Source organism: Saccopteryx bilineata, chromosome 1 (assembly GCF_036850765.1).
Source record: "Saccopteryx bilineata isolate mSacBil1 chromosome 1, mSacBil1_pri_phased_curated, whole genome shotgun sequence".
Taxonomy (NCBI): domain Eukaryota; kingdom Metazoa; phylum Chordata; class Mammalia; order Chiroptera; family Emballonuridae; genus Saccopteryx; species Saccopteryx bilineata.
In genome coordinates, this window is record NC_089490.1 from 277,570,750 (window position 1) to 277,593,143 (window position 22,394).

General features: G+C 39.8%; 1 protein-coding gene across 1 annotated transcript in view; it reads right to left on the reverse strand.

Moving 5' to 3' along the window:
• The window catches only part of SEMA5A (semaphorin 5A), a 496,448-nt gene that overhangs the window by 59,124 nt on the left and 414,930 nt on the right, over positions 1-22,394 (reverse strand). The window contains exons 14-16 of the mRNA XM_066243560.1: positions 20,949-21,130; positions 16,441-16,584; positions 5,910-6,057 (exon numbers count right to left, since the gene is read on the reverse strand). Of these exons, the coding sequence (XP_066099657.1) occupies positions 5,910-6,057; positions 16,441-16,584; positions 20,949-21,130 (474 nt within the window). The remainder of the gene's footprint in view (positions 1-5,909; positions 6,058-16,440; positions 16,585-20,948; positions 21,131-22,394) is intronic.

A 22,394-nucleotide genomic window follows, 5' to 3' on the forward strand; every position in this document is an offset into this window, starting at 1 on the left:
TGAGAAGCAGCTTTCATAGCTGGGAAGTGAAGGAGAAAGCATACCCCTTCCGGAAGTTGCACATGGATGTATCATGGGCAAAAGGCCAGTGCCTGTGATTATTGGGTATCATTAGGGACAGCAAGTAAACACGAGGAAGTAGATCTTGGCCCAAAGTAAAATATAACACTTTAACTAACACATAATTTAGTGTGAAACAAGCAATGTACCTGTAGTCTAGCACATGCTAAGCTTATACTGTACAAAGGGGAGAAAGCAAATGAAAATCATTGAACAAGTCAAGAACTTCCCTTGTATCCGCTCCTAAAAAAGTGTCCATCCTCCATGTCAGGACCACAGATCTCAAGAAAACCACTGTCTGGAACTAAGGAAACACTAAATAAGACTACAAAGGAAAGAACTACCACAACTGGCATGCAGCCAACGTGAAAACTATTTGTTCATGTTTAAAAACTTTTGTTTTTCCCAGTTGACATTTCCTTTACATTTTACGTAGACAAGAGGTACCATCTGTCCTTCTGAACAGAAGTAGGTGCTGTTGCTAGAAGTTGTGATTTTCTTAAAGACATTTTAGTACTAAAAAAAAAAAGTCAAAGCAGCACCAGAGATAACTTTATCAATTTTGGAGGAGAGGAAATGAATCTTTTTAATACTCTCTGACTCCATCTAGCTTTGTAGGTGTGGCATATTAGCTCCTGCTGGTCAATCTCACAGTTCTTGTCCCTAAGGAAACTACAGCATCCTGGACCTTTAAGGACCTCAGGGGAGAAGAATCGAGTACAGGGTCTTACTCTGCTAGCTGCAGGGTTGCAGGCACAATAACTAGTTTTCTCTGGGTCCTGATCTTCTCATTTGGAAAATCAGGAATGCATGAGGTGACATTTACAAAATATTTTGCAAACTCCAATGTCCTACCCCAAAATGAGATATTTTGTAATGCTGTCATTATTTCTATAAATCCCAATCTATTTAAATTCCCAATTACCAGGTTTCATTTGCTCCTAATATTATCCATAGTGACACAATTTTAATATGTTATATCAACTCGGATGAACCTACACAGAATCCCTTTGACAACATATATTGACTTTAATTTTTTCCTCTTTCATGTTTTTGGGTCTTCTGTGGTCAGGTTCTTTTGGAAGAATTAGGTATCTATCTCTCCTTTGCTCCCTGTTGAAATCATATATCACAGCTTTTGGACAGTGGTTTTACCTTGTGTGTGATATTTCAGTAATAAATATAGGGCTGACAATGCTGAGTCTCTTTCTGTTTTGGAATTATCTTTGCTGGATCTGACACTGCCCTTAATCTATTCTTTCACACATCAGCTAAGCCTTTGAGGAAATCTTAAATTACAGTGAGTTCAGATACAATTCTATTTATACAACAAAACATTTTATGTCTTTTACCTATCATGCGTTCTAATTTTCAGGCCAAACATAAAATTAAATTTCTTATGAGTTTATCTTCTATTAATTTCCATGCTCATAATAATCCCTTAATGGTACTCTCATGGTTGGCTGGGAGAATATGATCACAATATTATGAAAATCACAGGTGCTAATGAATGAAAAAACAGTTATCCAAAGACAGAAAAGCTCCACTTTTGGTTAAGCAACACTTAGTAGTAAATAAGAATAAATAAAGACCTACCTTTAATTACTTAACACTGAGCAAAAAAGTCATGCAAATAGAGTCTTGTCATTAAATTCTATTTGTGCCCAGAGATCCCATTTTCCAAGGCTGGCCCAGCCAGCCCCTAACAACTTGCTACTGGCCATGTTCATTAATCCTTCTCTAATTGAGTTTTCTCATCGCCCAACAGAAGTAATAATGTAAAAATTTTCACTGCCTAGCAGGGGTGCTGGCAAAATAAACATAATAAATTTTAATTGTTTTTAGTGCAGTGTATGGAATGCAGTTGTTATGTGACATAGGATTTCAATCTAAACTGAAACAAGATGACATGACTAAATAACTAAAGTACACTCAGTTATAATTTTATTTAATATTATGCAGTGTCATATATAAGACGTGCTCTAACAATTACCGTATTTCCCCATGTATAAAGCGACCTTTTCCCGAAAAATTTAGGGTCTAAAAACTGGGTGCATCTTATATATACAATGGTTGTAGAGTTTTTACTTGCATTTCCGGCTTTTTTGACAGTGATGAGGAGTTGTATGGATTTTATGATGAATAAAACTTGAGTTCAATAACTTTATATAATACATTTCTTTTTTTAGAATTAAGGTCCGTCTTATACATGGGAATGTTTTATACATGGGGAAATATGGCATTATGTTTACTAGATATTATCAAAACAAGTTAAAAATAAAACACAAATATGCCAAATAATTAATATAAAATAATATTGATATTTAATATATTATAAAATATTGATATTATTTACATATTAATAAAATATTAATTCAAAAGAAACTTTAAATGTAATAAAATATAAAATGTCAGCTGTCCTTACTATTATATTATTCAAGAATAGAGCTTTCTCCCCTGAAACTGCATTGATACCAATAATGCAAAATGGTATGGCTGCTATTAAAAATAGTATAAAGATTCCTCAAGAAGTTAAAACTGGAATTACCATATGAGCCAGCAAGCTCACCTCTGCATATTTATCCAAAAGAACTGAAGTCAGGAACTTGAAGAACTATCAAAATTTGGTACTTTAAAAGCAGGGTTTCATAGAAAAAACTAATAACTGTTAATGAGGGTCCTTAACTAGCTGAACTGAACCTCTCTTGCTGAGATTTAAAGAAAGGCTTGGAGATTTATTCAAAGACAGGACTTAGGAATTTCACATGTAAAACGTGGGAAATCTTTTTTTGTAAAACTTATTTGAAAATGTCAGAGCAAGGAAAGATTCGCAAGTCTTTTATGTACTGTTCATACTGGAACTTGAAATCAGCTCTTTCCTTATAAGCTGTCGCAGTACTCAGGAAAGCCAAGCTCTTCTAGTTTCCATAAATACGTCCTTAACTGTATAAATAACGTTTCGTTAGCATTAGCATGCTGTCAGTTTTAATATGTTTGAGCTCAGACAAGCAGCTGCAGCTCAGGAATAGCAAGGAATGAGAATAGGGCCTGGCTGGATAGCTCAGTTGGTTAGAACAGTGTTTTGAAGCACAGAGGTTGCTGGTTCGATCACCAGTCAGGGCACATACAGGAGCAAATCAATGTTTCTGTCTCTTTCTCTTTATCTCTCCCTTCCTCTCTCTCTAAAATCAATAAAATAAATAAAACAAACAGAGAAAGTTAAATAAAAAATGAAATGAGAGTAGGATGGGGAACTCAGAGTGAGAGCCGAAAAAAGCAAGACCTTCTGCCAGAACCTCACACCATCAGCAAATATGACACGTACAACCGTTATGGAAGGACTGTCACCCCTTTCTTAGAGGGGGAGACTGAGACTCAGAAATATCACCTGAGTTGTCATCCAGTGAGATTCTGGCAAGCAGATAATCAACTTTAAGAATCCAAATTCATAAATAACGTACACATTAATAAATTAAACTATAATCTTGATAAAATACTCCCATTAAAAACAAACGTACTTTGTGGCCAAATATTTATAAATTGTGACTAGAATAGAAGGATCAACATATCACTTTAAATAGCTATTATTATCAAATAAACTTTTTAGGAATTTAATTGGTAGTGTACGTTTTCTAGGTGATCAAAAAATTCCAAGCCACTTCCTCAACCTTCTTCTGTTCCCCCATGGGCATGGGCTGGCACTCCTGCCTTAGAGAAGTCAGACTCTGGGATAAACAGGGAAAGCCATGTGGGAAGGAAAATAAAGGCTGTGCTCCCACCGAAAAAGAGCAGATTGCTCCATTGTGCCACAGTAACGCCTTCCTGGAAGTACATGGCCAGCAGATTTACTTCGGGAGGTGGGTAACTAAACTGAACTGCCAAAGGACTGACATAAGTCTCACTGAAGACTTGCGTGACATTTCTCTGGGTTTGAAAATTGATGTGGTATTTGTTTCATAAACCATAATTTTGTGAACCTGGACATAAATAAAACAATATATATATTAACACTTTATGAAGACATTCATATTTTTACATTTATAGTCATGTGTATCTCTCTCTCTCTCTCTCACACACACACACATTCCAGTGACTACATCAAGAATATGCTACACTTTCCTTAATAAATTTTTTTCATTAAACGTAACTATTGAAGTAAATATGCAATAGGAAAATGAATGACTTGAAATGTTTTCTGAGTTTTTATATTGCACAGGTTTATACACTGAAGTGCAAATCCACCCGGTCACCATCCCTTTGGTCTCCCAGCAGACAAGATGAAGCTTGGTTTGGGCATGAAGAGCCCAGGCTCTGACGCTGAGCCTCTGGGAACAGGAAATGACATAGTTCAGCAAACAATCTAGCTACAGCATTTGAGTTGTTTCCTAAGAATAAAAGAATGTTCACAGGTATACGCTTCATGTTTTAATAAATAATTTTCAATTTCAGCATCTGAAATATCAAAAAACATATCATTGCAAATGGGACACTAAGACTTTTCAAGGTTTAAAATTCAGTTTGGGACAACCAGGAAAGAAGTGCCTCTGTGATCAGTAATAGCTTGTATTAAAGATACTGCAATGTCAGCCAGTGCAAAGAGGAAAGTAATCTAATTGTAAATACCAGTAACAGAGGTCGCTCCGGGTCAAAGTAATATCTGACAAAGCATCTCATAACCCTCTTCCTCGCTCCAAATTCCCCAAGGCTGTCTGGGGTGTGTGGTTTTTGCTTCTCACAAAAACAAGCTTTACAGCAATGCACACACAAAAAATATCGTTCAGCTTCATCGGCTAAGGAAGCAGACTTCTATAAAGACCAGTCAGAAAGACCATTGCACAGAGATGCCAAGCCAGACGTTTTCATGCTCAACTTCTCCCCGCAAACATTCCCACTGTCTCTGCCTCCACTCTGCGTTGCCAGCACCAAGGGAAGGCAAATGAGGTGAAATGACGTGCAAGTCCAGCAGCCTTTGGGGCCCAGTCACTATCACAGATGGCACAGGAGGAGCAGCAACGGGCCTTTGGGAAGGTACTTATTTGCACATGAGGAATTTTATTTGAGGGTTTCAAGTGCTAAAAGAAATATGACTTGCTAAGGCAGAAGAAAAACAAAACCATAAGTTATCTTTTGTCTCCTCTAAATTGGCACCAGTAAGCTCTGACAACGACCCCAGAAGGTCTCTTACTCCTCCGTGTCTCAGGTTCACCTTGTGTTCTATACAACAACGTGAGTTCTGAATAGAGACCTTATCCCATTTCCCCGAACCAAATATACTGACCAGAGTTAAGCAGGCTGAAGTTGTTGTCATAGCTCAGAAATGGGAATTGAAACACTCCTGGGGCAGCCTATCCCATACGTGAATATTTAATTCAAAAAGCTTCCAGAATACTCTGAATTTTCAGTATTTCCTGCACATAGTCTCATTAACTAGAAAAACCTGTCCGATTCACGGCATCTAGTGCATGCAGAGCCTCCAGCCCCAGGACATGTCATGTTAACAGAGCATTCATTGGTTATAGAACAATAGTGTATATTCAGACCCTAACATCAGCAGAATATCTAGTGTGTGAGAGCACCTAACACCTGAGGAGCACGGAGTGCATACCGAGCGTCTACTGTCTGGTCGTGTATATTAACAGAACATTTAGTATCTACAAAGCATGTGGCGTGCAGATAACCTCTTGTATGCAGAGCACGTAATGTTTACACATGGGTTTGCAGAGCACCTAGAGTACTTTACAATGTATCTTGTGTGTTCCGAGCATTTGGGTATGACAACACCTAGTGCGTGCTGACACTGCTCTCCCAGCTCCAGGTTGCGGGCTGGGGACGAGGAGGACTCTACTCACCACGTTGCAGCCGGCGCAGTCGGGCCCATTCTCGCAAGTCCTGCGGCGAGCTTGAATGCCACCCCCGCACTGCGCTGTGCACCGTTCCCAAGGACCCCAGCCTGTCCAGAACACATGTGGGGGGCACAGCAGGTGTTCATTACAGTATCTATAATGAGGAAACCAAGAAGAGGAAAAGGAAATTGCTTAGTGTAACATGAGACCCCAGCCCTGCCAGGCTCCGTCCCTGCACCAGACGTAGACACATGGGCATGCTCGGCGTGGACGGCCTTTTTTGTGTTTGAAGTGGTTGCTCAGCAGAGGAGGCGGATGTGTCGCTGGTCATGCTGTGTGCGCACAGACAATGGGATGCACGGGACACAGTGAAGAAAATGCTAAACTCACAATGCAGGATGGATCTTCCTGTGCAGCCAATTAAAGGAGAAACAAACAAAACAAAACCCTTCAAATAGACACGCAAAAATGAGAACACACAGAAAATACCTAGGTAGGGCATTTATCTTCTACACATACGCATTGAAAGATAAAGCAGGTTATGAATACAAAGTCAGCAAAAGTGTATTTGGATTTCATTTCTCATCTGTGAATCAAATAAGGCTCATAATCTTATTAATATAATACGTTAAAGAAAAATTAAAGCCTGATTTTAGCCTAAAGCTTCATGCCATATACTGCTTAGGTTATTGCATTTTAAAATTTATTTGCAGGCTTCAAGAATAATGTTCAACCTTAATTTCAAAGACTATCGCTTATCTAAATAAGAGTTGAATTACTATTTACAAATACTATTCCTGTTGTTGTGATTGAATATACTTCTATACTTCTACATATACATTCACATTGCCGATTTTTAGCCAAATATACAAGGGCTTCTTTAGCTGCATGTGAGTCAAATTTCTCTTCATTCTTTGATAGTACAAGTGAAATGAAATGAATGAAGGGAAACAAACAAATAAACAAAAACATCCTGGCATTCTACAGGGTATAGCTTGTAAGGAGGATGATGCTACTCTGAACAAAACTAAATTTAGTGAGATGCATCTAGCACAGTGGTTCTCAACCTTTCTAATGCCGTGACCCTGCAATACAGTTCCTCATGTTGTGGTGACCCCAAACAAAAAAATAATTTTGGTGGCTACTTCATAACTGTAATATATGCATTATGTATTTTCCGATGGCTTTAGGTGACCCCTATGTTTTGGTCATTCAACCCCCACTGGGGTCGCGACCCACAGGTTGAGAACCGCTGATCTAGCAACTTAAAGGGCTATATCAACACAATAGTCCACCTACGAAGCACAGGTTTGGCTTCTAGAGAAGCCTAGAATGCAAGATGTTTCCATCTTTCACCCTAACCAGGTCACCTGCCTTTAGAAACAGGAAGCAGAGGGTCCTGTTTGTGAGGCTAAGTCAGTACTTAGAAAGTCATCACGATTAATAAACACTTAATCCTGCAGGGCACTGTGCAAGGGGCATTACAAAGAGTGCTTCCCTGTCACAGATGTTTACAACCTGAGATGAATACCGGGAAATGGACACAAGCCCAAATGTGCAGGATAGGCAGCCCAATCGTAATGAGTGGGAAATTCTAGGGCAAACGGTAGATGGTTTCCAGACATCAGGAGAAGTAATTTGGGGAGCATAATTTCCTGATAGCAAAATACTGATAAGATTCAACAATCTCTTCTTCATCAAATCAAGAAAACCCCATAGAGAATATGAAGGCGTTGGGAACAGGCACAGTGACGGAAAGTAAAAAGCCAGGCCAAGCTGAGTGAAGTCAACAGGATGAGGCACAGGGAGCATTACTGGACATTCTAGAACACCATGGTAAGTAGGGCCGGGGAGAGTGAAGTAAGAGAGGTCACTGAGGTAAAGAGGACAGAACAAGGTGACAGAAAGTTGAACTTTATTGACAAGAAAATCCCACAGAACTCCAGAGACAAAACAGTACTGCCCGAGTGACAGTGAACTATGGACCACTGGAGCACCAGAGTCCTTGAGATTTGAAGAGTTCTCCGTGACTGAGGGTGGGGTCTGGTTCTCCAAAGACAGTGAGGTGAGGCCACCAGCAGGAAGAGCTGATGGAACAAATACCAGGCAGGAGAATCTACATTGCAACAATTGAAGGGAGACATAGTCCAAGTCAGACGAACATGATGGTGGCAGAAGGAGGAGAGGAAGGGGCATGCAGGGGGTTTGGATCGGTGGGAACAAGATACGACAGCTGTGTGAAAGTACAGAAAAAGTAACTAACGGTAAAGTCAAAAGTCAGTCTCTCAATAGAAACTGGAGAGAGAGCTGATAGGTTCTGGCAGAAGAAGCTTCTAGAGCAGGGGTAGTCAACCTTTTTATACCTACCGCCCACTTCTGTATCTCTGTTAGTAGTAAAATTTTCTAACTGCCCACCGGTTCCACTGTAATGGTGATTTATAAAGTAGGGAAGTAACTTTACTTTATAAAATTTATAAAGCAGAGTTACAGCAAGTTAAAGCATATAATAATAATTACTTACCGAGTACTTTATGTCGGATTTTCGCTAAGTTTGGCAGAATAAATCTTTATAAAACAACTTACTATAGTTAAATCTCTTTTTATTTATACTTTGGTTGTTCCGCTACTGCCCACCATGAAAGCTGGAACGTCCACTAGTGGGCAGTAGGGACCAGGTTGACTACCACTGTTCTAGAAAGTCAAGAACCACTCAGGCAAATGGTTTAGTTTCTCTGAAGTTTCAAATAAAAAGAATAGCCAATGGACCCGAAGAGTCATCACTCTTCTTATTTTCCACTTTTAAGGCAAAAAGAAACATTAGGCTTCCCTCTGAAGAAGTCACATACAGTCTCCCTGGGCCCTAGCTTTCAGAGCTCATGGTCATGGCCATGGAAGGAAAGAACCTTCCAATGAAAAGGGCAGACCTCCACTTAAAAGAGCCAGAACAAAATTGAGGACACACTACATGAAAGGAATATGACCTTCGGCAACATGTGCAAATGTGGCGAGTTACAAGAAGAAAAGCATCCTGACTGCTCAGAGATCACTAACACATGTGTTAGGGCATAGACTGTTCCAAGAGGAAATGGCCATTTATTTCAAGAACATGTTTGGAAGCAGTAAGTTAAGAAAATTGAGAAGATCAGAACTCAGCATTTCATTCAAACTCTCCACATGAGCTTCTCTCACTGTGGGGATAATGAGAAGTAGGAGACCGCCTCCTGTTTCCAAGCTGATCCACCGACAACTGAAAGGAATGGACGTCCTAGTGGCCTTCACCCTAATTTCAGCTTTCAAAAATGCAAACAAACAATAGAAAAGTAGAAAAAGCCAAGGAAATATAAGCCCTTTGACTTTTAATAAGAAGCACAGTAACCGAGCTACCATTTCCGCATAGCAAAATAAATCACAGTGCACAAAAACTTTCTCACATTTGCGTGTAGCTGGCCGCCTTTGAAAACATCCTGCATGCTGTTATAGCTAAAAACTACTTCAGTAGAACCTGAAAACTGCATGGAGCATAAAACTTTCCACCAGTGCCAATCAATTCCACATCTGGCTGCATTTTAAGGTTGTCCACAATATGCCTTCCCTTCCTTTTCTCCCTCTACAGTGGTGCTGGGGAAAAACAGCCACAGCACGGTTTTGTGCAGGGGTCCCCAAACTTTTTACACTGGGGGCCAGTTCACTGTCCCTCAGACCGTTGGAGGGCCGGACTATAAAAAAAAAACAACTATGAACAAATCCCTATGCACACTGCACATATCTTATTTTAAAGTAAAAAAACAAAATGGAAACAAATACAATATTTAAAATAAAGAACAAGTAAATTTAAATCAACAAACTGACCAGTATTTCAATGGGAACTATGGGCCTGCTTTTGGCTAATGAGATGGTCAATGTACTTCTCTCACTGACCACCAATGAAAGAGGAGCCCCTTCCGGAAGTGCGGCGGGGGCGGATAAATGGCCTCATGGGGCCGCATGCAGCCTGCGGGCCATAGTTTGGGGACCCCCGGTTTTGTGACTGCATCACTCTTGCAAGGAAGGTCAGAAGGAAAGCAGAAATTTGTAGGTTCTCTCTGTCCCTTTATGCCTGGGTTTTTACTCCCAAATCCAGCCAGAGAGAGTCTGCACAGAGGCAAAGCCCTTGCAAGCCCCTAACCCTGACTTTTTGCAATTTCAAGGAAGAAATGTTCTTCTGGCCCCCTGACTCTCCCAGCTAATGTGCTTCTAAGGGAAGCATCTCTTGCTAAACGGAAGTTACTTGCTTTGGAAACTCTGCTTGTTCAAGGGTTTTTATTAATTTATGGATCAGATACCTAGACAATGGGCCAGCTGTTAGATCCTCACTGCTATCATCCTCTGCAAGCAGCTGGCTTTTGCCAAATAACAAGCTGAACATTTTTGAAATGTTACGGGCTCTCCTGGATCTCTAGTATCTTAAATCACTTCCAGTCAGAGATGCATTTCATGATGCATTAAAAATTAAGATTTTAATTTTGCTCATGACTGCTCATTCTCATTTTGCATTTAAAAGTTAATTAATAACCCAGCAATATTTCTCCATAAATTATCCATTTTCTTACAAACCTAGTCTCTGTGAAAAAAAAAACAACACCCTGCCTTTCATAATCCCATAGAGAATAGATTCTCAACACTGTATCATGTTTCTTTTCATATTTCTTTAGGCTATAAATTGTGTTCTGCTCTGGTTAGGTCCATGATAGCTTCTCGTGGCAACCACTGTTAGCCTGAACCAATCGGAGCCCTGGCTAGACCATATCCTCCTTGGTTCTAAGTGACGGTCCCTGTGCTGGGCCATACTGAAACAATAGAATATTATGAGGCACCAGAGAAGCTATACATACAGTGTGTCCATCAAAATATACCTTGGTTACAGCCTTGTGAGATCCTGAAGCAAAGGATGAAGGTAAACTATGTCCAGTCTACAAACCCATAGAAACTGAGCCAAAAACATACGGAGCTTTAGGCAGCGGATTTTGTGGTAATATTATTATATAATAACAGATTTTGGTACCTACATGTGTGATTCTACTGTAAGAAATACCTAAAAATGTGAAAGTGACTTTGGGACCAGAGAATGTGTAGAAACAAGTAGAATTTTGAGAAGCAGCATAGAGAGAACCTAAATCACCTTGAACAGGCTATTAGTATAAATCTGGACCTTAGTATAGAAAAGGCTATTAATATAAAGCTGCCAGTGAGAGTTTAGAAGGACATGAGATAAATTAAAACTCAACAACAACAAAACCAACCAATTAGAATATGGGCAAAGAACTTAAATAGACATTTCCAAAAACAGATCTACAAATAGTGGATGGCATATGAGAAGATGCTTACTATCATTGGTCCTTAAGTAAAGGTAAATCAAAACCACAATGAGCCTGACCAGGCGGTGGTACAGTGGATAGAGTGTCGGACTGGGATGCCGAGGACCCAGGTTCGAGACCCCAGGGTCACCAGCTTGAGCACGGGTTTATCTGGTTTGAGCAAAAGCTCACCAGCTTGGACCCAAGATTGCTGGCTCAAGCAAGGGGTTACTCGGTCTGCTGAAGGCCCGCAGTCAAGGCACATATGAGAAAGCAATCAATGAACAACTAAGGTGTCACAATGCGCAACAAAAAACAAATGATTGATGTTTATCTCTCTATTCCTGTCTGTCCCTATCTATCCCTCTCTCTGACTGACTCTGTCTCTGTAAAAAAAACCAAAATAACAAAAAAAACCCACAAAAAACCCCACAAATAAACAAACAAACAACAAAAAAGACCACAATGAAAAACCGCTTTATACTTACTATGATGGCTACAGGAAAAAAAAGTAAAGTAACAAGCATTATTGGTGAGGGTGTGGAGAAATTATAATCCTTATATATTGCTGAATGTAAAATGGCACAGTCACTGTGGAAAACAGCTTGTCAGTTCCTCAAAAAGTTAAACATAGAATTAGCATACGATCAAGCAATTCTACTCTTAGGTAAATCCACAAAAGAAATGAAACAGTGCCTTGAACAGACACTCATGCCAGAGTTCAACCCAGCATTATTTGTAATAGACAAAAGGTGGAAATAACCCCAAAGTCAAATGATGAGCAGTGAATGGGTAAATACTGTACAATATGGTATAGCCATGCACCAAATATTATTCAGCCTTAAGAAAAGAAATGAAGTTATGACACATGCCATAACATGGATGAACCTTGAAAACATTATGTTCAGTAAAATAAGTCAGACAGAAGAGGGTAAATATTGCATGATTCTACTTATATAAAATATCTAGGATAGGCAAATTCAAAGAGACAGAACATAGATTAGAGGTTACCAGGGACTAGAAGGAAGGAGAAAAGAAGAATTACTATTAAATGGTTATGAAATTTCTGCTTAGGGTGATTAAAAAGTTTTAGAAATAGTGGCTATATTTGCACAACACTGTGAATGCAATTAACGTCACTGAATTATATGCTTAAAAATGGCTAAATGGCAAATTTTATGTTTTTTATCACAACAAAAAGTTAAGAAAGAAATAAGAGCATATAACTGGAAATTGGGAGAAGAAGGAGCCTTGTCATACAAGACAGAAAGTCTCCAGAACTATTGTTCAAGTTGAATGAATTAAATGGAAAGCAGCAAACACAGTGAAGAGTGGTTACAGGGTTAGGAGATTCCCAAGTATTGGAGGTGCTGCCTGGTTTCTTCCTTCTGTTTACTGTTAAACACAGGAGAAAGGAAAAAAAATTAGGGAAAAAATTTGAAATGGAACATACCAGGACCAAATACTTTTGGCAATTCTGAGCCTCTCCTGAGGGCAAAAGAGGCTAAAATTAAGAAATAGCTTCTGAGCCTGCCGGAAATCGATGACTGAGTAAAAAGCTGAGAATGTGACTGTACAACCTTTTGTTAAACCCTCAGAAGGACCAAATGATCAGAGTAGTATTCAGTCACACAAGGGTCCTTTCAAGAGGTCAAGAGCAAGGATGCGCCTCACAGGTCCTCGTGGTCACAAGCAAGCTATAGGGTGTTGTCCCTCAGCCATCTTGGCAGGATCCCCAGGTAGAGAATGGCCATCTCACAAATATCTGGGAGTGTGGACTTGTCCAGTGGAGTAAACAGCAAGAAAGTCCACGAGATAGCCATAGAGTTTATTTCAGCAAAGTCCAAGCTTGGATTATAAGCTACATGGAAAGTACAAATGAAATGAGGCTTTAGAAAATCCGAAATTCTAGAAATTCTACCAGCAGAAAGCAGGCTGATGAAAGCACCTCTCTAGAAAAAGGAAGAAAGATTCAGGAAGCAGAACCAAGAGTCCAAAAGGCAGAGCCAAGAACCAGGGAAAATTACATCCAGGCCTTGAAACTTAATTGAGCACCCCCAGCACCTCCCAACACCTGTCTGGTTAGATGTCAGAATTTCTGTGGAGCAGTGGTTCCACTATGCTTCCCACTGTCCCCTTTTTCAACAGAAATATTCATAGCTGGTGCCCTCTGCTTGTCCCGTCATTACATGTTGGATGTGTTGATGGCAGGTAACTTGTCTCTCATTTTAGAGGCTGACAGACTGAGAGAGGCTATACAGAGGGGGCCTCCCTCACCTTTGGGCCTGATTTTCATAATAAGTTTCTGAAATTTGGTGAGATGAGTTGATGGCATAAAATATGTGGGGACTTTGGGAGTGGGTGAAATGCATTTCGCATGTGGAAAGGAGGTGAATGGGCGAGGGACAGATAATCTACAGAGCACGGCAGCTACTCGGTACAGACACAGAGTATGGCATGTCACTTTGTGATGACATTACGTAAGTGTACTGCCCATCTTGCAAGGATGCACTCTTCCTTGCTAGATTTGAGGAAGCAAGTGACTATGACAAAAGACTCATTTGGCAAGAAACTGAGGGAAGTCTTTGCTTAGCAACTAACAAGAAACCCAAGTTCTCAGGATGAGAACCCACAAGGAACCAAATGCTGATAACAACCACATAATTTTTGGAAGCAAATCCTTCCTGGTTGTGCATAAGATGAGATCACAGCTCTGGCCAAACAGAGAACCCAGGTAAGTCATAACGGAACTACTGATCCTGGAGGCTGAGGGATGAAATATGTGTGTGGTTCTAGGCCCCTGTGCTTTCGGAACTGTTTCCACAGAGCAGAAAAAACTAATCCAGATAATGACATTCACATTTTGATAATATCCACACAAATGTCCATGGCTTCATCCTTGCTGGCAGCCTCTTCGGGAAGCCATGCTTCCACTCTGTTCCTGAAAGTCATTTTCCAGGTAATTTTGAACAGATAAACAAAGTGTCCACACCTTTTAGAGTATATGTAAGAAGTTTAATATTTTCTTTATATATTACTACAGAAAAAAATGATGTAAATATTTCTTAGATTTTTGTTGTAATAAAACTCTCATTGAATTATTCCCCATATTGGAGATTTTTGTCTCAAATAAAAAGTCACTAACTATACTCCTGGCTTTAATATAAAGACATTTTGGAGAAAATCAATTTATTCACTCATGGCCTCTCAGGAGTTCTCCAGCGTTAATGGAGCTTAAATAAGCATGATGTGATTGTGTTAACGATTGTGGATGCTTACTCCTTGGTCTTTGTTCCTTCTAATGGAGACCAGGTTTCCTTTAATCTGTAGTTCTCACACATTTGTGCTGGATAGTATGTCTTTATAATACTTAGGTGGAGAGACCTCCCACAGAACATGGCAAATCTAAGAATTGTTTGCTTGTGAAGACCAAAAAAGTGATATCATATACTTGGGTTTTATTGTTTTGTTTTGTTTTTGCTAAGCCACTAGAAAGGCTATCAAATAGGAAGGCTTCAATTTTAAAAAAAAATCTTACTTAGTCTCTGTTCTTTCCTCCCATTCATTTATTACTTAAACCCAAATTTCTTCCATTAACCAAATATTCATTTAGTCCAAATGAGCATTTTTTCTGTTAAAAAATTTTTTTTTTAATATATATATATAAGTCCTCCAAACACCCCAGCTATCTGGATCTTTTCCTGAGAATGAAGTTTTAGGAACAATCATAAATGGATACTGAACACACAGATTGTTTACTACAGCACTAAACAGCTTTCTCCTTCTTGTGTGCTCGGGCTGGGAAAGGTGAGGACAGGTATGATGTTCGTGGATGTGCCGGGATTCTAAGGGTGGCATCACATAGATGAGGGTGGCTTTAATCGAGTGGGACATACTATATGTCAATGTATAGCATTTAAAAACTCCCAACCAATTTAAAATCTTACACGGCTTATAGCAGGGTGAGCCTCTCCCATAATCAGCTTTCTCTCTTATCAACTGGTGCTCGCTCAGGAACAAAAGACTTTCTCAGGGGAAACTACTTTAAACTGACCAACCCTGCTTTGTAAAAATCACCATTCACTTTCCTCTGACTTGAAAGGAATAACATTTTAATTGGTAATTTAAGAACACAGTGAAGAAAGAAAAGAATAATTCTGTCTGGTTGTTTTGAGGCTGTAGTAAATATCTGGTAGAGAACTATCTGTACAGTAAGCCTGTATAAAAATATAATATAAATATTATATCGTCTATCTAAATATTAATCACAGAGCAAGTGACTGCACACTGTATTTTATGAGGCCCCCAGTAAACCCATATCACTAGACACAAGCCATACTACATTTAATTAAAACATATTGAAAGTCATTTTCTTTCACATGGATCAATACAGTAAGTTTATGTGAGTATGACAGAATAAGAATCCTGAAAGTGATGTGAAAATTACCTACTTGGATACTTTCCAACGACCATAAACGGGAATATACTTTGAAAACGAGAGTCAAATATCACAACTTTAGATTTTATGAGGCCAAAATCAAATGTCTGATTCTATAAAAAACCAACAAACTGTTAAATGCAAGACTGAACTGAAATGTCCCCATGGCGCACTGAAAGCTTAAAATACACATGAAAAAGAACGTCTCCCTCTGGGTCACACCATCGCTTCACTGAGGGTATCTGTTAATAGACAAGTGTATACTCGTTATAAACGTAACCAAAACCTTGAATATGTTCTCACCTACACTCCAGTTGCTTAATAAAGTTCTGATGAAGAAAGAACTTTACTTCATCTGGCCAATACATCTGGACTCAGGACTGCCTTAAGCCTTACACGGAACTGTAGATTTGGAGACCGGTGTAGCTAGACTCCAACTAACACAAACTTTCTCTAGCAAACTCCCTTGCTGAGTCTCCCGGGAGCCCCCAGCACAGACAGGGACAGGGAGCCCACTGTTCCTGGATCTCTGTTCTGTTGGGGATTGCCCAGCTGAGCCAACCATGCAGGGACTACAGAGGCCTAGGGATGCTGTCAACCCAAGGCTTTGGTCAAAATGAGGATGTCAGGAAAAGAGGAGGACAGTTCAGCTAAACAGAAAGGGATGGCACAGATAAGCTCAGCTAGATCCAAAACTAACGCCGCAGGGGAACCGACCGTACTGGAAGTGTGAGGGTGGCGATGCTGAGGGCAAAGTGGTGCGTACCTTTCCTCCCGGTTCTGTCCCACACACACCCGGCCCCCGTGCCGGGGCGTGGGGTTGCTGCAGGACCGCTGGCGCACCTGGAAGCCGATCCCACAGGTGGTGCTGCAGGGAGACCAGGAGGTCCAGGGGGTCCAGCCTCCATTCCTGGGGGAGGAAGCAATGCAACCACTGAGTGAGACTGGCATGGAGTCCATCCCCATCTGCACCCATCTCCAAATTCAGGTGCTTTCCCAAGTGGACCACCCGACTGTGGGTTGTGAAGGAAAAGGGAACAGGGACCATACGACTGAACGTACTGAATCACGTGAATCTCAATTACCATGAGGTTCTTCTCCCAGGTATCTGATTTTAGAGTAAAGGTAGGACATTTAACAATAACATTTTAAGTGTACTACAAATAATTCAAACTGGGGTATATTAGAAACTATTAATGCATTTTAGTTATAAAAAATGTAAATCTATTAAGAAAAGTTTATTCATTGAAAAGCAATTAGAGATGAATCCCTGAACCTCCAGAATGTAGGCTTTTGCTTGACTTGCTCTATTTCAGTTATAATTTAGTACACACATGAACAAAATAATCATCTAAATCTACACACTATGCTTACTTTTAAAATCAATAAAAATCAGTAATTCTCCTGGTAGCATTCATACTGATATAGAACTAACATCTAAAGCCTTAAAACAACTTTATTAAAAATGAAAGAAGTATATTTTAGATTCAGATTCTTGGCTATTCTCTTGCAAGTTTGACGAAGACGCAGAGTATAAATAAGGAATGAAAACTGTGTATATCTTAATTTATATTATTTATTTATGGATATAAAATAAAGTAGGTATACTAAAAGATAAAATAAAAAAATGAACCACTTTTATAAAATATAAAATATTGCTTTTAAAATATAAAATATTACTCTAGTCATCATGCTATAGGAGGACAGAATTGAGTATAGTTGTAAAAGAAAATCAAGCAACAATCAAACAATAAACAGAAGACACAAGAAACCTACTCCATGGCTCACACTGTTTGAACTGGTCTGCGGGTTGCCCAGTATCGAATGTCAACAGAGCTGGGTGTTGGGAGCTCTGATATACTACACAGCAGACAGCCTTTGATAAAGGACTTGGCTTCTTCTGTTTCTCAGCTACTGCCACAGTACATAAGAGGGGATGCCACACAGTGCGCTCTGAGCACTGTCCCGCACACACCCGGCTTCTTCCCACTGCTGAGAGCATAGGTGGCTGTAACTCTGCTGAGAGGATCTAATGGTCACTAAGGGCCGTCCCAGCTGCAGGATCCCCATAGAACTCAGCTGATCTCTTTATTGGGCCTGGAGCCCAGGCCACTGCTCCCTCAGTCAAGGTTCCTTCCTCCCCGTGCAACCACAGAGGTTGGTGCTGGGCCACCTGCCAATTTACTTCCTGAACACAAATCTCGGGTCACAGTGGCACTCCTGACCATCCTAGGATGAACATTGATTTTGCTTCTAAAGCTCCATAAAGGAAGATATAGATAAGAAAAATGGAAGGCTGCAGAGAGTCAATACATTTAGATGACAAACTCCTGCCAAGGCTCTGGGCCTACCCTTGACCTTTTACCTTTCTATTTGCTAGTTACCTCTCTCTGTCTCTCTCTGTCTCTCTCTCTCTCCCCCCCTCTCCTTCCCTCCCTCCATCCCTCTCTCCTCCTTGATAAGAAATAGAATTTAGAAGTGACATAGTATCATGAAGATGAACATACTATTTATAAAATAAAACCATATTTTTCTGATAGATATAAGTCTGACTTGGCCCTGGTTTAATGGCAAAAATTGGCTTAGCTAATTAATTTGCATTGTAGATTTCTCTTTATAAATTGGATAATCTTTAATCCTGGTGCACCAAGATAATGAGAAAACATATTTAAATGATGTTATGAGATAAAAGCATATAACTAAAAAAGTATTATATTTTCAAAAAGTATTAAGTGAGCAATATTTCAAATTTTCCAACACTTTCTGAGTGTATTGGATTCAACAAAGTGCCTATACAGAGAAAATAACAGGTTGAATTTAGAGTCATTTGAACTGTCTTCTTAAAGGTTCTTTAATGGACTTTGCACAAATTGAGGAAGTACAGACTGAGCAAAAATATTCAGTTTACAAATTAGGTGGTTTCCAGTGCTTTGCTTCTAATAAAATTTATGGCCAACATAAACAGATTGTCAACTAACAGAGGACATTTAGAAAAAGTCTTTGATATTAGATTATCATGATCTTGGTAGATAATTTTGAATAAAACAACCAAAAACTCAGAGAAGTGAGTGACAATGCTATGATCTTACATTTCCAACTACTTATATAATTAAGACCTGTCAGTACTTAAAACTAGAAAAATGAAACAAACAAAAAAATGGAATTGGTACTAAGCCCTGCCAGTATCGGGACTACAACTGTATTCATGACTGAAGAGAAACCATAACTGGGAATTAAAAACAATGGCATTAAGAAATAGAATTATAATAAAAATCTCAGTTTTCAATGTTAAGTAATTATTACTCAAAATGTATAATACCCATCATGTTTATTTAGATCAATTGTGTTAATTTAAAAAAATGCATATTTTTAAAATATAAAGCCTACGGTTGTCAGAAATACAAGTTTTTAATTCCATGTATATGATTTGTTTTGCGGTCGCTGCACAGAATTATGATAAGGCAACTGATATAAGACTTTCAGACATAAAACCATAACATATTAGTATAAGAGTCTATAAGGTCATACTAGAAAGAGGGCGTTAAAGAGAAGAACAAACTTAAAATTTCTAAATGTTAAATTAGAGCCTGCTCACCATTTTTTATTTTTTCAATGGAAAGTGACTATTGTAGTTAGGTTCCATTTACACATTTCAAGAGTGATGCAAGAGAAATCATATCTTTGCAAATACTGAACTTTTAGATGCAATAAATTAGATACCAATCTATAGGTATCTTGATATTAGATTATCATAATTTTGGTAGATAATTTTGAATAAAAAACCCCAAAAACTCAGAGAAGTGAGTGACAATGCTATGATCTTGAGGGAGATCTACACATTTTGACTAATAATTACTTAACATTGAAAACTGAGATTTTTATTAGAATTCTATTTCTTAATGCCGTTGTTTTTAATTCCCAGTTATGGTTTCTATTCAGTCATGAATACAGCTGTATTCTTGAGGGAGCACGGAATTTATCAAAATGCTTTTAGGGGGCAGATGAGCTATTTTTTTGTGAAAACCACTGAGCCAGGAAGCCCAACTGTCCAAGTACAAACATTGCCAGCGAGAGCTGTCCTACCACAGTGCGATGGACATGTGTGGACATGTGAGTTTAGTTGCTACCCTGACTCAAAAAAATCAGCTCTGGATAGGTAGGTAGCTTCTCAAACTAGGAAAGCTCTCTGACATCAGTGCTCTCACTCCAGAGGAAGCTGCTTTAAACAAGGCCTATTGCTTTCAGAATCTCTTCAAGGGGCTCCCTAACTAGAGATAGGCAGTTAGGAATAACTTTTGATTGATAAATTCACTGGCATCTAGGAGAGGTTGAGCTGATATACTATGAGTGCATCTCTGTCCTTGCAATCATTGGGTGCAAGGCAGGGGCCTCCCCTTGGTGAAGTGTTTGCCATTATTACAAAGGAGGCTTTTCCCTGGTCTGCCTAGAAGGTTGGCTGACCGGCTGCGACAGCATCACATGTGCATTGTGGGAAACTCTCATGGGCGTGCCTTTCTGTTACCTGAGGGACAGAGCCCTGAGACACCACCATTTACAAGGACAGGCCATGTATCAGTGTCATGTGTCTGCCTTGATTTGATGGAAGATTTGCTTTCATTCTCAGGAACCACTCAAGGCAAGGTCAGAAGGGCGGGGCCTATAGCTCTCATTTTTAACCACTGGGGGGGGGGGGTCATCACTGATGCTGTCAAAAGGAACTTGGGGGGCAGTGGGGACCATGCAATATGGTGTACAGAGATGTGCTGTAGAATTGGACACCTAAAACCTGTATATTTATGTTAACTAGTGTCACCCTAATAAACTCAATTATTTAAAAAAAAAAAAAAAAAAAGCAAAAAACAAAGACAGACAGTTGTGAAGAGCCCGGTGAATTAGGCCAGTGCACAACAAAAGTATTATACTATGTTATACCAATAAGGGGATACTAGTCTACATATTCCAGAAAACGACTGTAATTGACATGGTCAATTCCTTCAAACAAGCCAATAATATTGTGCACATTAGCAAGATTTTTCCTAATCTAATGAGGACCGTAAGAATAGGTTCAGATTTATAATCTACTTCAGAGTTTACAGTCTCCTTTAACAGATGACATAATTTTGACCAGATGACATAATTTTGAAGCGGTAAGTGTCCCTGTCTTTTTCACCTTTCTCTTGAGGTGAGAAGGTCTAGATTAGGCATGCTTTCCCACGCTCGTCTACAGCCCGAGTTTACACATGAAAGCAGGCCCATCTGCTGAGGGCAACGCACCTGGAACAGTTGGTGATCTCCATGCGCGGACCTGCGCACTGCCAGCCGCCACACTGCGGGGCCGGGCTGTCACAGGAGCGGGTGCGGCAGAGGCAGGTTCCCACAGCACTGCCATCCGTGTGCGTGCAGGGCGTCCACGGGGACCACGCGCCAAAGTGCCCATCCACAGTGAGATTCCTTATCTAGGAAGCAGACAGAAGGAAGGAGGTCAGAAAGGGTTAGGGCTGCAAACATAAAGAAAAAAATAGAAAGTCTCTCATAAGGCAATCAGAACCTACTTAGAATATTTTATATTACAATGAAAATGGATGAACAGGGAAATATTTCCAAGTAAATTAGCAGAGGTCATTGTTGAAGATAATGACTGAGGAGGTGGGGGAGGGGAAAGGAGAAGGCAGAAGAGGAGGAAGAGGAGGAGGAGGAGGAGGAGGGGGAGGAAGGGGGGAGGAGGAGGAGAGAGACAAGGAGCAGGAGGAAGAGGGAGGGGAAGCTAAGGGGCTAACAGCTTGATGATCAGGTGATGGCAGAATTGTCCACTAATGTGAGAAACCCCAGGAACAACAAGAATTGAAGTGAAAAATTACAGATGTACAATTCTGTTACATTTTTATATAACTTTAAAAAATAACCCAGAAAGATAGATCAACTAGTTGTCCTTTAAGGCCTGGCCTGGTGCAAATGTCACTTAATACTAACAACACCTAATTGACCTGTCAAGTGGCTGCCTCTGTGACTACAGTCTTGTAAAGGGCCCATTAGGAGTAACGGTGTTTCAGGAATCACACAGAAATGATACCAAGTTCCATTTTGGTCTCACAAACCCAAATATGGTTTCATGTGCCTTCCTTATGGCATTTACGTGATGCTCTACTCAGGCCCGGCTCTAGATGCTGAGGAACTCAGCTCTCCATGTCCACAGATCCATAGCCTTCCCCCTCTGCCCCTGGTGTGCAGGTGTTTGGCTGGAAAGAGGAAACTGGGGACAAAAATTCTCAAGAAAGCATAAGAAGGGAGGTTTCTACTATTTGGGGCATTTTCACATTGAAAACATTTCACAACTTTTATTCCAATTATTGACGGGTTTGTCTCAATGGCTGGATTTGTACAGGATATGAGATTTTCTCTACTGAGCTGGTTATTGGGGGACACATGAACTATGGAAAGAGCGGATTTCAGAGCACAGGACTGGATTGTGTCACATGGGTACCATGGGGCTGCAAGGGGTTGTCCCTCCTAACACACACACACCCTCATCAAAGATGGTGCACAAACCTAAAGAGCTTGGAAATAAATTTTTAAAGCAAAACCACATGGCAAAAAAACAACAACAATTCAAATAGTATATTTACTCAGAATATCAATACCCATGTATTTTAACACATTCTACTGACCCTAAAATGTTACATAATAAACGTTCTCCTCCTTTACAGGCCTGTTTGCAAGAAA